The following is a 14,532-nucleotide window of genomic DNA, read 5'->3' on the forward strand; positions in this document are numbered from 1 at the left end:
GTATGGACACACCTTTAGATTTTGAATTTCAGGAAGTTGAATACAACGGCAGGTAAGTTAACAGCTATCAAATAGAAATAATCAGGGTTTTTTTCTCTACAGGTAAACATTGTAGTCTCAGGAGCCACGGAAAGAATAGCCCCTACCAAACCGAATAACTATCGCAAGTTACGATTCTACAATACATGTCACAAGAATGTCACCCATCTCATTCAGAACCCGAGTGCCTCCATGTTCTCCCTAGTGTTCCCTCTCATCATCATATCACTCCTATTCTTAGCTATGGGTAATGTAAAGTGTACATTCATGTCTCTGATATTTCAGTATTTGAATAGGTCAGGGAACTCTGAGTGCGTCTTTACAAGGGGGATAGACGGCACAAGTAATACGACCTATTGTTCGTATTGAGCGCCTTTTAAAAAAATCCATCCAAAATAAGTCCCTACTTTTACCCTTTTTTCTGGCTTCAAGTGGCAGGGTTCTCCTGTAGGTCTTTGCAACCAACCTACTGAACTGAAATCTCTTGGCCCAAAACGGACAAAAGTATTCAACTCTTCAAAAGACGAAAAGAAAACAATCCTCAGTTCTCAGGAAAATCAACCGAATCAACGTCCTAACACGTAAAACAATGCTAACTTTAGACTTCTCTAATTAAAATTAGTCATTCTTAATTACCTACTTTATAACTTTATCTCTGACGAACAAATTTTCCCAAGCATGGCAGGGGATTTTTTCAGGTCAGCATAGTACTCGGTGCACCTCAACACTACGATCGCCTTTTTATTTTCAAATATTTTGATACACAATATTGGAATCGTAAAATGGATTTTTTCCCGAGCTCATTGCTCTTAATGATAATATTAGGTTCGGACCAGCTAAAGCGGGACAATATCGGGACTTTGGGCGAAAGCGGGACATTTTAACGTCCCCAGAGGATTTCTCGGGACAGCGGGACCAGAGGCTCCAAAGCGGGACGTATGGTCAGCCTAATCATATGGATAAGGATTAGGTCTTGAAGGTAGAGAAAGAAAATTTCCAGTTCCACCTATTCTAATAAAACACTGTGGGATTTGAATACGGGACCTAATTTAAAAGTTAAAACCTTACAGCAAATAGAAATAACCTTAATTAATCTTTTGCTTGAGCATATCATAATGGATAAGGATTAGGTCTTGAAGGTAGAGGAAGAAAATTTCCACCTATTCTAATAAAACACTGTGGGATTTGAATACGGGTCCTAATTTAAAAGTTAAAACCTTACAGCAAATAGAAATAACCTTAATTAATCTTTTTCTACGGATATTTTGTTTTGATAAACGTCCAAGCATGGCTTGTAAGTGGTAAAATTAAGTACATACAAAGCCTACATCATACCATATTTTAAGTACACCAGTGGATATTATGCAAAGCTAAGCATTTGTAATTAAAAAAAAAAAAAATTAAACGAAAAAAATTTAGTCAATTTATTTGTTCTATACCTCGAAAACATAAATCTGAGATTGTTCACTAAATCACTATACAAATACAACCTACAATATAACTTGCATCAAATCAAAATTACCATGTCCTTTTGTTAAAATCTGTCTCTAATTCTCTATCAGGAATGGAATGCATTTAAGATAGTCACAGAACACTGTCATAAATTGCTTGATAAAAACGTCAATTTCGGTGCAAACGACCTATTGTTCGTATTGAGCGCCTTTTAAAAAATTCCATCCAAAATAAGTCCCTACTTTTACCCTTTTTTCTGGCTTCAAGTGGCAGGGTTCTCCTGTAGGAGGTCTTTGCAACCAACCTACTGAACTGAAATCTCTTGGCCCAAAACGGACAAAAGTATTCAACTCTTCAAAAGACGAAAAGAAAACATTTAATTTCAGCTGGATTACCAAGATCATTTAGAGCAAGATTTGCCGTCTTCAATGAAGACCTAGAGAATTACAGAGAACTGGATCAGAATTTCAGATCCAATAGAAACAATATGTTGCTAAATGTGTCCACCACACCTAACGGAAACTCGTTGAACGTCAAAGACAGTCAAATTACAAACGTCATATCTACAACTTTTCCTATTCAACATGAGAATGACTGACTTATGTGTGATTTTATTTTGACAATATTTACAACTAAAAACTAATGAAAGTTGCTGCAACGGATTTAGTTTAGTAGCTTTAGTCCATTGTTGAGGGCGATTTGCCTATGATGCAATGTCATCATCTCTTTACTTGTGCCGTCTATCCCCCTTGTAAAGACGCACTCAGAGTTCCCTGACCTATTCCGAAGATTATATGATAACAAACGGTTTGAGATTTACACTGGCAACCGGAAATATTACTCCTAGAATGACAAACACACCTGAAAACTTTACAACTTTGAGAAGGCTAATGAATGACACTGAAGGTACCTTGACAATGCAAACCAACACAACTGAAAACAATTCTCAATTAACAATTTTTACAAGTACAACTTTTGACTATGGAATTTCAACAACACTTGCAAATGCGACCTCTGAACACGGGATTTCAAACATTTTGATAAATTCAACAAAGAAAACAATAAATATTCTTAAAAATAAAACTCACCTACATTAAGATACAACATCTATAGTACTGGCCGAGACCGCGGTACCTGCATAAAATACACCTAGAGAAAGCAACATGAATATGATAATAATTATGAGGTGAGGAATATAAATAAGATGATGTGAATGGTAAGATTAATAGATGAAGAAGAACCGCTCCTGAGCCTGCTCTGACAGGGTGTTCCAACTTCTCTTGATAGTCACGTACTGGAGGAATGCACGGATACATATCAGACACCCTGTAAACACACAAAATAATGGAATAATTATTTGAACTTTATCAATTATCTTACAAATCACCTTCCTCTGACTCATTTTATGCAGCTGCTGGGATTCGAACTGCAGTTCCCCTGGCACATTGGAAGCGGAGTCGCGCGACTTTTAGTAGTCGCCTGAAAAACGAAAAGTGACAAGTGCGAGGGGCCCAAAAATTCAATGAATCGGAATGTGAAAAGTGTTGCCAACTTAAACTTCTACGACGAAGAACATTGGCAACGTCTTATTTCTAGAAGCCAAGAATAACAAATTCGCAAAAAAGATGTTAAGCTGTGTCCACACATAGACCACTCCGTCGATCGACCAGGTGATTCTATGAATCTATGTCGTCGAGGCAGTGTACGGTTTCAGTCAACATCGATCGATAATGTCGACTATGTATGGACACGGATTTATATGACTTACCAAAAGCCATGATGAGCCACCAGAGCCAATCATTTTCATGCGATGTCACTTCGGTGGACGTTCTCACGATGAATGTCCACTTAGCCAGGGATACACCAAACCCAGACAGTGCACCGTACCTAGCAGCCACAGTGTGGCAGAAGCAGATGATCAGGAGAAATCCAATCCAGTTGAACAGGAAAGCCACTGGAACACAACACATAATCATTGTTAAAAACCGATTTTTAAGTATTTACTTAGTTTATTTATAATCACTAAAAAGGCTGGAACGAGCTGCCCTACATCACATTTCTGGGGATCCTCAACTCTGTTTTTCATTCTAAAGCGGGTATGATGCCAACCCAACGCGAACTAAATGCGTTTTTCCTTCCCCTCCTTGCGTACCTCTGCACGATGACGCGGCGGCATCTTAAATTCCGGAAGCGAATCTCAATTGGCATCAAGCACAAAATTGTTTTGCAATTTCTCTGTTAGAGGCCACACGTTTCCATTCCACACGTATGAAGACGAAATGTTTAGCCCTGATTTTTAAGCCAGGATATAACTTTCCCCCCGGTTTCCGAACGACTTTACAAGTCGACCACAGTATTTTACTCTTTTCTGGTAAATTAGTTTCTTGTCTCATGTCAAATAGTTCGTTGAGGTGTTTTCATTTCGATAAACTGACATGGTACGTCGTCAAACCGAATTCTCGATAATAGACGATGATTCTGCTGTAGTTGGGATCAATGTGTGCAAAACTTTAGACAAGGGAAAGTTCGAGTTCAGAATATTCGACCATGTTAATATCACGGTCAAGAGGAATACGATCTATGGGCTCCTAGGTAAGAGAAATGTTGGTGAATTTCTAATTCTTTAATCCAACCAATTCATAGTTGTGGTGTATCAGAAAATCAGATTAGAAAATACATTTGCAATTGACTAAAGCATTGGGTTCAAAATCAAAGCTCCGAAAAGAGAATGGTCGCGTAGGGAGTCATAGTTATAGTTGACTAAAGCATTCGGTTCAAATTCAAACCCAGGGCTCCGAGGAGACTGCAATTTCAATTCCAGTAGCGACAAAAACGTCAAAGTGAATAAGACAGTCATTTGAAATAATATTGAATCGTTATCAGGTGCAAGTGGTTGCGGCAAGACAACGCTACTCAAATGTCTCCTGGGTCTCCTACCAATAGATCAGGGAGAAATCTGGATCCTCGGTGGCAAACCCAACACCAAGAACAGCGGTGTACCCGGGTTTCAAGTAGGATATATGCCACAGGACATTAGTCTTCTTCCTGAACACACAGTACGGGGCGCGGTACGATACTTCGGAGGTCTGGCTGGCAAAACCAAAGCCCAGGTAATAATAATAAGTTTATTCTTTCATTCTCTACAATATTCTTTACATATTCTTCATCATCCCTCTAAGTAGGCTTGCCAAACGTCCCGAATTGGCCGGGACAGTCCCGAATTTCAGGGGGTGTCCCGGCGTCCCGTTCAGTTTTTCATTTTGGGGCGTTTTGTCCCGAATTTCCGTTTTTGTCCCAGAAAAAATTCGGGACGCGTTTTTTAACTTTAAAATTAGGTACCTACCTCTATAAATCAGAATTTGTTCTTAACTTGTCTTGTTTAAATTTGTCATGCTTTCATCAGTTTGCTCTTCCACTTGGCTAAACCTTTATAAACGAGAAAATGTTGTATTAAACAGCCTTAAACGAAAAAATGAGCTGGTCCCTTGGATTCGCGGATTTCGCGATTATGTTCGCGGATTTCGCGATTATGGTCGCGGATTTGGCGATTTTTTAGGGACCATAATTAACTTCTTCTTATTATGTATTTTTGATTTATTTCATTTTCATTTCATATTTTTTCAGGTTGATGAGAAATACGCACTGTTTGAAGAGTTGACGGCTCTGCCCAAGGCCAACCTGAGGATTCGAACGCTCAGTGGCGGAGATCAGAGGAAAGTCTCTCTGGTGTGTGCCCTTATACATGAGCCGCCACTGCTTATACTGGATGAACCCACAGCGGGTGTCGAACCACACACACGATACAAGATATGGGAGTACTTAAAACAGATTACTAGCGTAGGTAAGTGACACTCAACATCTGAGCGCACGGTAGTGCGCCAGGTCAAGTTCCAGTAAGCACGCCTGTGTATCTTTACACGAACCGATTCGGCAGGTTTTTCCCACCTTCATAGATCGGCTTCCTCCAAAGATAAACTTTCGAAATTCGGGGCACATATTTAAGTAAGGTATATAAAATATAAACATACCTTGAAATTTTGAGCTCTTAACACCAAACAGTTCCGGAGATATAGAGGCGCGAAAATCGCAATTTTTTTACTCACTCATCAAAATGGCACTTCCCGATGTCCTAGAAACTTGAAATTTGGCAGGATGGTAGGTTTTGCTAAGTAAGTAAAGGGAAAAATCAGAAAATCGGCAAAAGTTGCACTGGGCTCCGCCCACAGGCGGAAATAACCGCTTTTTAGCGGTTTTCACTAAACGGTAGAGATATCGAAAAAGTTTTGGGAGTAGACCCCCCCAAAACACCACCACCAAGCGTGGGGGGGGGGTAGCACTTTGGCTACCAGACTCAAAATGCGTGTCTTTCCCCAGGTACCAAGCCCATATCTCAGGAACTACTGAACTCTAGTGAGATTTGACAGTAATAGAATTCAATTTTTAAGTGATAGAAAATGCCTCTCTCAAACATTTATCTCATGTCCGGATTATCTGAACATTCTAAACAAACCCTCACCATCATTTCCAGAAAAGAAATCCACCGTCATCATAACGACTCATTACATTGAGGAAACTAGCCAGGCTGATCGGATTGGAATCTTGAGAAACACTCACATCATTGCTGAGGAATCCCCCCAGCAACTGATCCAACATTACAACAAGGGCAACCTTGAGGACACCGTGGTATTTCTGAGCAACGAGCAAGACGAATCAAAGCAAGAAATGCCCATCTGGTTGGTTGAACCACCGCGCGATGAAAATGAAGTTCATGAAGAGGCTGAATCGTCCAAGGTAAATGAGAACTTCGCAACGTTGTTATGTATAGCAGAGACTTTCTAATGCCCAGGTTCGATCTTGAATTTTATTATTCAATGCTGTTAAGTAAACTGTTTATTTAAGGCTGGTAAGTTACTTACTTACATTCCGTGTCCGAAACCATCGCACCGTTAAGGTGTGTTGACACCACGGTGTCAACCGGCCGTCGATCGACATCGATTCACAGTAAAGTCACAGCCATCGGCTGTCAACTATGTATGGACCAGAGTTGTGAAGTAATGATTACTTGATGTAATTAATTCCTAGTTCTAATTACTAGCTCATGTAGTTGTAATCAGTTTGGGCAATTACAAATTACTGCCTACTAAATGTACTGGCGATTACCCATTACATTTCACGAAGTAATTGTATTTGATAGGACCAACTACTAATTCCTAGGAAAGTAATTGAAGTCGCAATTCCGATTACATTTGATGTAATGGGTAGTTAATTACATTGTAATTGGGATTCCAATACCCATTACAAATGAGGTGAGGGTAATATGAGTAGGTGGGTAGCTTGTCGTCAAATGGAGGGGTAAAGCCCCCATCACCAAAGTCCAGTCAGAAATGCACCTTTTTATACCTTTTTTTCGTTTTGTTCTAAATGATAGATGGAGTATTTTTTGTTGCGAGATGGAGTATTTTTTGTTGCGAGCTTTAGCTAAAAAGATATCATCTTGCCATCCACCAAAAAAACATTTGGGAAGGTGTAATCGTAAGAAGTAATTGGAAATTTCAATTACTAATTACTTTCAGATGTAATTAGTAATTGGACCTTCCAATTCCTAATTACTTCCTCAAATCATTACATGAAAGTAAAATTAAAAAATCAAATCAAGAATAATAATAATAAACTGAATATTAAACAAATTAGGTAGGTACATATATGTAGGTATTCTTTAACCACGATCGAATAAACTACGGGCTAAAAAATTCCCGGAGGGACGGACCCAGCTTGTTCCCTCAAACATTGGTTTCCTTCCTCTTCAGGGAATAGGGCGGTATTGAGGGGGAGCCGAGGGGGCCCGGTCCCCCCCACTCGGGATACATCTTCGCTCCTTTACTATGGGGCGGACTCCGGAAATTTTGGGCATCCCTCTCCCTCGGGTACATCACTGTTTGGACTCTTGCCTCCCCTCTCAAATTTTCAAGTATTTACTTAGTTTATTTATAATTACTAAAAAGGCTGGAACGAGCTGCCCTACATCACATTTCTGGGGATCCTCAACTCTGTTTTTCATTCTAAAGCGGGTATGATGCCAACCCAACGCGAACTAAATGCGTTTTTCCTTCCCCTCCTTGCGTACCTCTGCACGATGACGCGGCGGCATCTTAAATTCCGGAAGCGAATCTCAATTGGCATCAAGCACAAAATTGTTTTGCAATTTCTCTGTTAGAGGCCACACGTTTCCATTCCACACGTATGAAGACGAAATGTTTAGCCCTGATTTTTAAGCCAGGATATAACTTTCCCCCCGGTTTCCGAACGACTTTACAAGTCGACCACAGTATTTTACTCTTTTCTGGTAAATTAGTTTCTTGTCTCATGTCAAATAGTTCGTTGAGGTGTTTTCATTCTCCTTGCGTACCTCTGCACGATAACACCTACAAACAATGGGCCTATACCAGGGTCAAGTTGCATGTAGGTTATGCGGGGAGTGCGAGGAGACAGCCACTCATGTCATCTTCACAAAAGGTATTTATATTTACACATAACTTACACAACATTACCTATTTAGAGGAGGAGGAGGGACATTTATTTGTCTTCTACCTCGATCCGCTCTCAGAGACTAATGCCAAGGTTTACCAAGTCAGATCAATGACATGAATTTTGAGGACTGTCTATACTTGAGAGCCGGATCAATCCAGAATTGAATTCAATCCTTCAGTTCTGAGATAATCTGACGCGACGTGGTAAACCCCAGCTTAAAAGTTTCATGTAGGTATAAGGTATTCAAGTTCTATTAGTATTCCTAGCTATGTTGATATTTCCATAAAGCTTGCTACTGCCAATATTACAAAAGTTACATAACCAACACTTGGTTTTTCCAATAGGTCACCAAGAACCGGTCGTGTCAGGAGTTATCGCTTCTTAATAACCACGCCAAGATATTCCGAGGGCAGAATCAACGCATTAATAAAGCATAGGAATGGAACCACACTACCGAACGTTACTTGCAATGATATTGCTGTACAAAATGGATCAGACGCACAGAAGGTAATACATGTAGTGTTTCAAGGTGGTTCAAGTATACTTCAGACCGAAATAATGTTTACAACTTGATTACATATTTGACACTAGCGTTTTAGCCGTCCATCGCGAAGAAAGAAGTTTTACTCCTCGCGCAGAAAAAATTGACTAACGGCACGACGTTTAGTTTACAACTTGATTACATGATTACATACTCGTATTTGACACTAGCGTTTTAGCCGTCCATCGCGAAGAAAGAAGTTTTACTCCTCGCGCAGAAAAAATTGACTAACGGCACGACGTTTATTCTGCAAAGAAAAGTCAAGAGTCTTCCATACAATGGGCTTTTTATATCTCATTTCTTTACACTCTTTACTAGAAGATAGCTGGTTTCTCACTCCAGATTTCTTTAACCTCTTACTTACTTCAGACATTACTCAGCTGTGTATTTCTCAGCACACTCAAGGAGAAACCAAATGTTTTTGAGCTCGACTATTTTCAAGACGCTGAGAAAATTGGCAAAAGATTTCTTTAACCTCTTACTTCAGACACTACTCAGCTGTGTATTTCTCAGCACACTCAAGGAGAAACCAAATGTTTTTGAGCTCGACTATTTTCAAGACGCTGAGAAAATTGGCAATGCTGTCGAGAGTGGAGATTACAGTGGTTACTTTCTCATCTACAAGAACTACACACCTCATCTGAAGAGAAAATTTCAAGGAACCATGGCTGATGCATTGCTTGCACCGACTAGTCCTATCTATGTGGCACTTGATATGACTGATATTCAGAGAGGTAAATAATCCTGGGTCTACAATTTACGCTCGAATAAAACCCACACCTTTGGGACATGAGGGTAGGCCATCTCACCCATTTGTTATCTTTTAGAATAATTTAGAGTTTTAGACTATACCATAATAACTAAGGAGGATGTGACGAACAAGTAAAAGTACTTCAATGTTTTGTGTTCCCAGGTCTCCTTTGTCACTCATCGCTCGCTCGGTCGGTCTGTCTGTCCCCATAGAAGGACTTATCCAAACCTGGTCAACCTATATATCAAATTAAAGGTACTGCAGTTCGAAAAACGAAAAGTGACAAGTGCGAGGGGCCCAAAAATTTAATGAACCGGAATGTGAATAAACTTCTACGACGAAGAACATTGGCAACGTCGTATTTCTAGAAGCCAAGAATAACAAATTCGCAAAAAAGATGTTAAGCTGTGTCCACACATAGACGACTCCGTCGATCGACCAGGTGATTCTATGAATCTATGTCGTCGAGGCAGTGTACGATTTTAGTCAATGTCGATCGATAATGTCGACTATGTACGGATTTATATGACTTACCAAAAGCCATGATGAGCCACCAGAGCCAATCATTTTCATGCGATGTCACCTCGGTGGACGTTCTCACGATGAATGTCCACTTAGCCAGGGATACACCAAACCCAGACAGTGCACCGTACCTAGCAGCCACAGTGTGGCAGAAGCAGATGATCAGGAGAAATCCAATCCAGTTGAACAGGAAAGCCACTGGAACACAACACATAATCATTGTTAAAAACCGATTTTTAAGTATTTACTTAGTTTATTTATAATCACTAAAAAGGCTGGAACGAGCTGCCCTACATCACATTTCTGGGGATCCTCAACTCTGTTTTTCATTCTAAAGCGGGTATGATGCCAACCCAACGCGAACTAAATGCGTTTTTCCTTCCCCTCCTTGCGTACCTCTGCACGATGACGCGGCGGCATCTTAAATTCCGGAAGCGAATCTCAATTGGCATCAAGCACAAAATTGTTTTGCAATTTCTCTGTTAGAGGCCACACGTTTCCATTCCACACGTATGAAGACGAAATGTTTAGCCCTGATTTTTAAGCCACATAGATGTAGAGACAGGCAGGCCGCTCGGAGTAAATCAGATAGGGGAGCTATGTTTCCACGGACCTCTGGTTATGAAAGGCTACATTAGTAATCCTAAGGAGACAGCAAACACCATAGACTCGGCGGGGTGGCTTCACACGGGGGATATTGGATATTATGATGAACAGCATTGTGTTTATATTGTGGATAGACTTAAGGAACTTATCAAGGTCAAAGGATTCCAGGTAAGGCTTCTTTTAAGATGTTTAATAAAATATTTATGAACACCACATTAAAAGAAGGAAAAATAATAATACATTATTATTATTAAAAAAAAAAAACTCTGAAACACCTATTTCTTCATTTATGAAAAGGCCACAACTCCGGTTCTGGTAATTAAGATACCGTCGGTTGCGGTCACAAGGGAAGGTCGTAGCTGCGACCTTATGAAAATTGGATCAAGCTTCAACTTTTTCTTGGTTTCATATAATTATGATTGAAATCTCACAGGTTGCTCCGGCTGAGTTAGAGTCTCTTCTTCTGAACCACGGTGATATCCAAGATGCTGCTGTTATTGGTAAACCTGATGAGTTGAGTGGGGAGGTCCTAAGGAAAGTAAAAAAGCAAATTCCACTAAAGGGGGGAAAAATGGGTTTTTCATCCATGCTTTATTGTAATAACCCAACTATTTTTTTAATAATAATAAGTACCTAGTTTCTACAGTATAATCACAATATTTATCCCTGTCTGCTCAAGATACTTACATTAACATTGGGCATGTTAGTATTAGGACATCCAGGGTATGGGTTAGGATGAGTATGAGTTAATCCATACAAGATCAAATGTTGTTGATGTTTCTGTAGCTGAGCTCGTTGATACTCTGTCATTTCACCCGAGTGAGGGTGTGTGGTGGGAGGTGGTGGCAGTACCACCATAAAGCCTCCGTATGCTCCATCTTGAGCTCGGGGGATATTCATCGGTAAATCTGTAGGGGCAGGAGGGGGTGAGGAGACTACTTGTGTTAATGTCACCCCAGTTGATGCTGGAATGGTTTGAGTGTTGACAAATGGAGCGGAGAACTCAGAAGTAACTCGAGCTACAGGATTTGAACAGGATGTCACAAGAGATGAGCAGATAGGTGTAACAGCATTGGTTACCTGGAATGGAAGTAAACAAGTCAGACAGTTAGATGCTTACAGCAAAATAAAGAAACTGAAGTAAAATGGTTGTTGGATTGAGCTCAAACAGTACTATACATTCTTTAAGACCTTTGATATGATGTATCACATTTATCACAAGTAGGGGCTTTTGAGAGAAATAAGAGTAGGTCAATTGTTCTTCAGTTTTTTTTTTTCATTTGAAAAATTCACAGTGGTTGTTGAACTCTTTGAACTGACAAGATTGAATAGAAGACGACTGATGCATTCCAACCCGGTTGCGGTCACAAGGGAAGGTCGTAGCTGCGACTTATTGAAAATTGGATCAAGCTTCAACTTTTTCTTTGGTTTCATATAATAATGATTGAAATCTCACAGGTTGCTCCAGCTGAGTTAGAGTCTCTTCTTCTGAACCACGGTGATATCCAAGATGCTGCTGTTATTGGTAAACCTGATGAGTTGAGTGGGGAGGTCCCATTAGCATTCGTAGTGAAGAAACCCAATACCAGTGTGACAGAAAAAGATATTGAAACGTACATTGCCAGTAAGTAAATCCCTTTATTGCCTGGATGGGAGTAAGTAAATCCCTAGATTGCCATTTTAAACAGGGAGTAGATCAGCCTAGTCCACTCGTGAATTTTTTGTAGCCTCCAAATGTCAGCCCAAAGCAATTTATTGCCTGGATGGGAGTAAGTAAATCCCTAGGTTGCCATTTTAAACAGGGAGTAGATCAGCCTAGTCCACTCGTGAATTTTTTGTAGCCTCCAAATGTCAGCCCAAAGCATACACCGCTATTTGCAATTGACTAAAGCATTGGGTTCAAAATCAAAGCTCCGAAAAGAGAATGGTCGCGTAGGTAGTGATAGTTATAGTTGACTAAAGCATTCGGTTCAAATTCAAACCCAGGGCTCCGAGGAGACTGCAATTTCAATTCCAGTAGCGACAAAAACGGTAGGTATATTTGTATATTTGCAATTGACTAAAGCATTGGGTTCAAAATCAAAGCTCCGAAAAGAGAATGGTCGCGTAGGGAGTCATAGTTATAGTTGACTAAAGCATTCGGTTCAAATTCAAACCCAGGGCTCCGAGGAGACTGCAATTTCAATTCCAGTAGCGAGAAAAACGTCAAAGTGAGTAAGACAGTCATTTGAAATAATATTGAATCGTTATCAGGTGCAAGTGGTTGCGGCAAGACAACGCTACTCAAATGTCTCCTGGGTCTCCTACCAATAGATCAGGGAGAAATCTGGATCCTCGGTGGCAAACCCAACACCAAGAACAGCGGTGTACCCGGGTTTCAAGTAGGATATATGCCACAGGACATTAGTCTTCTTCCTGAACACACAGTACGGGGCGCGGTACGATACTTCGGAGGTCTGGCTGGCAAAACCAAAGCCCAGGTAATAATAATAAGTTTATTCTTTCATTCTTTACAATATTCTTTACATATTCTTCATCATCCCTCTAAGTAGGCTTGCCAAACGTCCCGAATTGGCCGGGACAGTCCCGAATTTCAGGGGGTGTCCCGGCGTCCCGTTCAGTTTTTCATTTTCTACAATATTCTTTACATATTCTTCATCATCCCTCTAAGTACTTCTGTACTTTTAGGGACCATAATTAACTTCTTCTTATTATGTATTTTTGATTTATTTCATTTTCATTTCATATTTTTTCAGGTTGATGAGAAATACGCACTGTTTGAAGAGTTGACGGCTCTGCCCAAGGCCAACCTGAGCTCATTCTGTCTGACTTCTTTCTTTAGGACTGAAGAAGGCGATCTATCCTAGCTCCTACATAACAAACATCTCTCTCCTTCCCTCACGACCTCATTTCTCTACTCCCCCAATCTCCTCATATAGATCTCTCTCTCTCTCTCTCCTCCCTCCTGTCTATTATTTCTTTCTGTTTGATCTCTATGATTGAAACACGCGGAATACATGCAACATAATCATAGGCGGTTCTTGCCTAAATTTTTGGGGGGGCTTGATTTTGAAGGTACACCTTCAAAATTTTGATTTAGCTTTATATGTAAAAAATCTGGTGTGAACATCACGACTTTCTTATTCTATTGAATGATGCTTATTTGAGTATTATATTACCCTATTTTTTACCATATCTCTAACCCTTTAGTCGGTATAGCTGAAAACCGCCAAAAAACGGTCGAAATCCGTCCAAAAACGGTCAAAATACCGCCAACCGCAGCTCCCAAATCGACATTTCGGATATTTGGCAAGCCTACCTCTAAGTACTTCTGTACTTTTAGGGACCATAATTAACTTCTTCTTATTATGTATTTTTGATCTATTTCATTTTCATTTCATATTTTTTCAGGTTGATGAGAAATACGCACTGTTTGAAGAGTTGACGGCTCTGCCCAAGGCCAACCTGAGGATTCGAACGCTCAGTGGCGGAGATCAGAGGAAAGTCTCTCTGGTGTGTGCCCTTATACATGAGCCGCCACTGCTTATACTGGATGAACCCACAGCGGGTGTCGAACCACACACACGATACAAGATATGGGAGTACTTAAAACAGATTACTAGCGTAGGTAAGTGACACTCAACATCTGAGCGCACGGCAGTGCGCCAGGCCAAGTTCCAGTAAGCACGCCTGTGTATCTTTACACGAACCGATTCGGCAGGTTTTTCCCACCTTCATAGATCGGCTTCCTCCAAAGATAAACTTTCGAAATTCGGGGCACATATTTAAGTAAGGTATATAAAATATAAACATACCTTGAAATTTTGAGCTCTTAACACCAAACAGTTCCGGAGATATAGAGGCGCGAAAATCGCAATTTTTTTACTCACTCATCAAAATGGCACTTCCCGATGTCCTAGAAACTTGAAATTTGGCAGGATGGTAGGTTTTGCTAAGTAAGTAAAGGGAAAAATCAGAAAATCGGCAAAAGTTGCACTGGGCTCCGCCCACAGGCGGAAATAACCGCTTTTTAGCGGTTTTCACTAAACGGTAGAGATATCGAAAAAGTTTTGGGAGTAGACCCCCCCAAAAC

General features: G+C 40.3%; 4 protein-coding genes and 1 long non-coding RNA gene across 5 annotated transcripts in view; 3 read left to right on the forward strand and 2 right to left on the reverse strand.

The window, feature by feature from the left end:
• Positions 1–753: 753 nt before the first annotated feature.
• On the reverse strand, positions 754–1,866 carry LOC113473798. Its single transcript, XR_003395662.1, has 2 exons — positions 1,278–1,866; positions 754–1,123 (listed from the first exon to the last, which is right to left on the reverse strand). It is a non-coding gene; the product is annotated as an uncharacterized LOC113473798 (long non-coding RNA).
• A 748-nt stretch (positions 1,867–2,614) lies between these two features.
• Positions 2,615–3,884, reverse strand: LOC103524103 (NEDD4 family-interacting protein 1-like). The gene is made up of 3 exons (XM_008489110.3): positions 3,854–3,884; positions 3,260–3,445; positions 2,615–2,817 (listed from the first exon to the last, which is right to left on the reverse strand). Exons 1-3 carry the CDS (start codon positions 3,882–3,884, stop codon positions 2,714–2,716), a joined length of 321 nt encoding a protein of 106 aa, XP_008487332.1. The 3' UTR covers positions 2,615–2,713.
• On the forward strand, positions 3,649–6,330 carry LOC103524110 (ABC transporter G family member 23-like). Its single transcript, XM_026833271.1, has 4 exons — positions 3,649–4,083; positions 4,375–4,601; positions 5,116–5,332; positions 6,020–6,330. The coding sequence occupies exons 1-4, from the start codon at positions 3,927–3,929 to the stop codon at positions 6,328–6,330; spliced, it is 912 nt and encodes a 303-aa protein (XP_026689072.1). The 5' UTR covers positions 3,649–3,926.
• A 2,609-nt stretch (positions 6,331–8,939) lies between these two features.
• LOC113473789 (ABC transporter G family member 20-like) overlaps positions 8,940–14,532 on the forward strand; it is an 11,743-nt gene continuing 6,150 nt past the window's right edge. The window contains exons 1-2 of the mRNA XM_026833232.1: positions 8,940–8,972; positions 9,091–9,294. Of these exons, the coding sequence (XP_026689033.1) occupies positions 9,225–9,294 (70 nt within the window). The 5' untranslated portion in view covers positions 8,940–8,972; positions 9,091–9,224. The remainder of the gene's footprint in view (positions 8,973–9,090; positions 9,295–14,532) is intronic.
• Positions 12,648–14,532, forward strand: part of LOC113473786 (ABC transporter G family member 23-like) — a 3,827-nt gene continuing 1,942 nt past the window's right edge. The window contains exons 1-2 of the mRNA XM_026833230.1: positions 12,648–12,919; positions 13,851–14,067. Of these exons, the coding sequence (XP_026689031.1) occupies positions 12,830–12,919; positions 13,851–14,067 (307 nt within the window). The 5' untranslated portion in view covers positions 12,648–12,829. The remainder of the gene's footprint in view (positions 12,920–13,850; positions 14,068–14,532) is intronic.

This window comes from Diaphorina citri, unplaced genomic scaffold (genome assembly GCF_000475195.1).
Source record: "Diaphorina citri unplaced genomic scaffold, Diaci psyllid genome assembly version 1.1 scaffold87, whole genome shotgun sequence".
In the NCBI taxonomy this organism is placed as follows: domain Eukaryota; kingdom Metazoa; phylum Arthropoda; class Insecta; order Hemiptera; family Psyllidae; genus Diaphorina; species Diaphorina citri.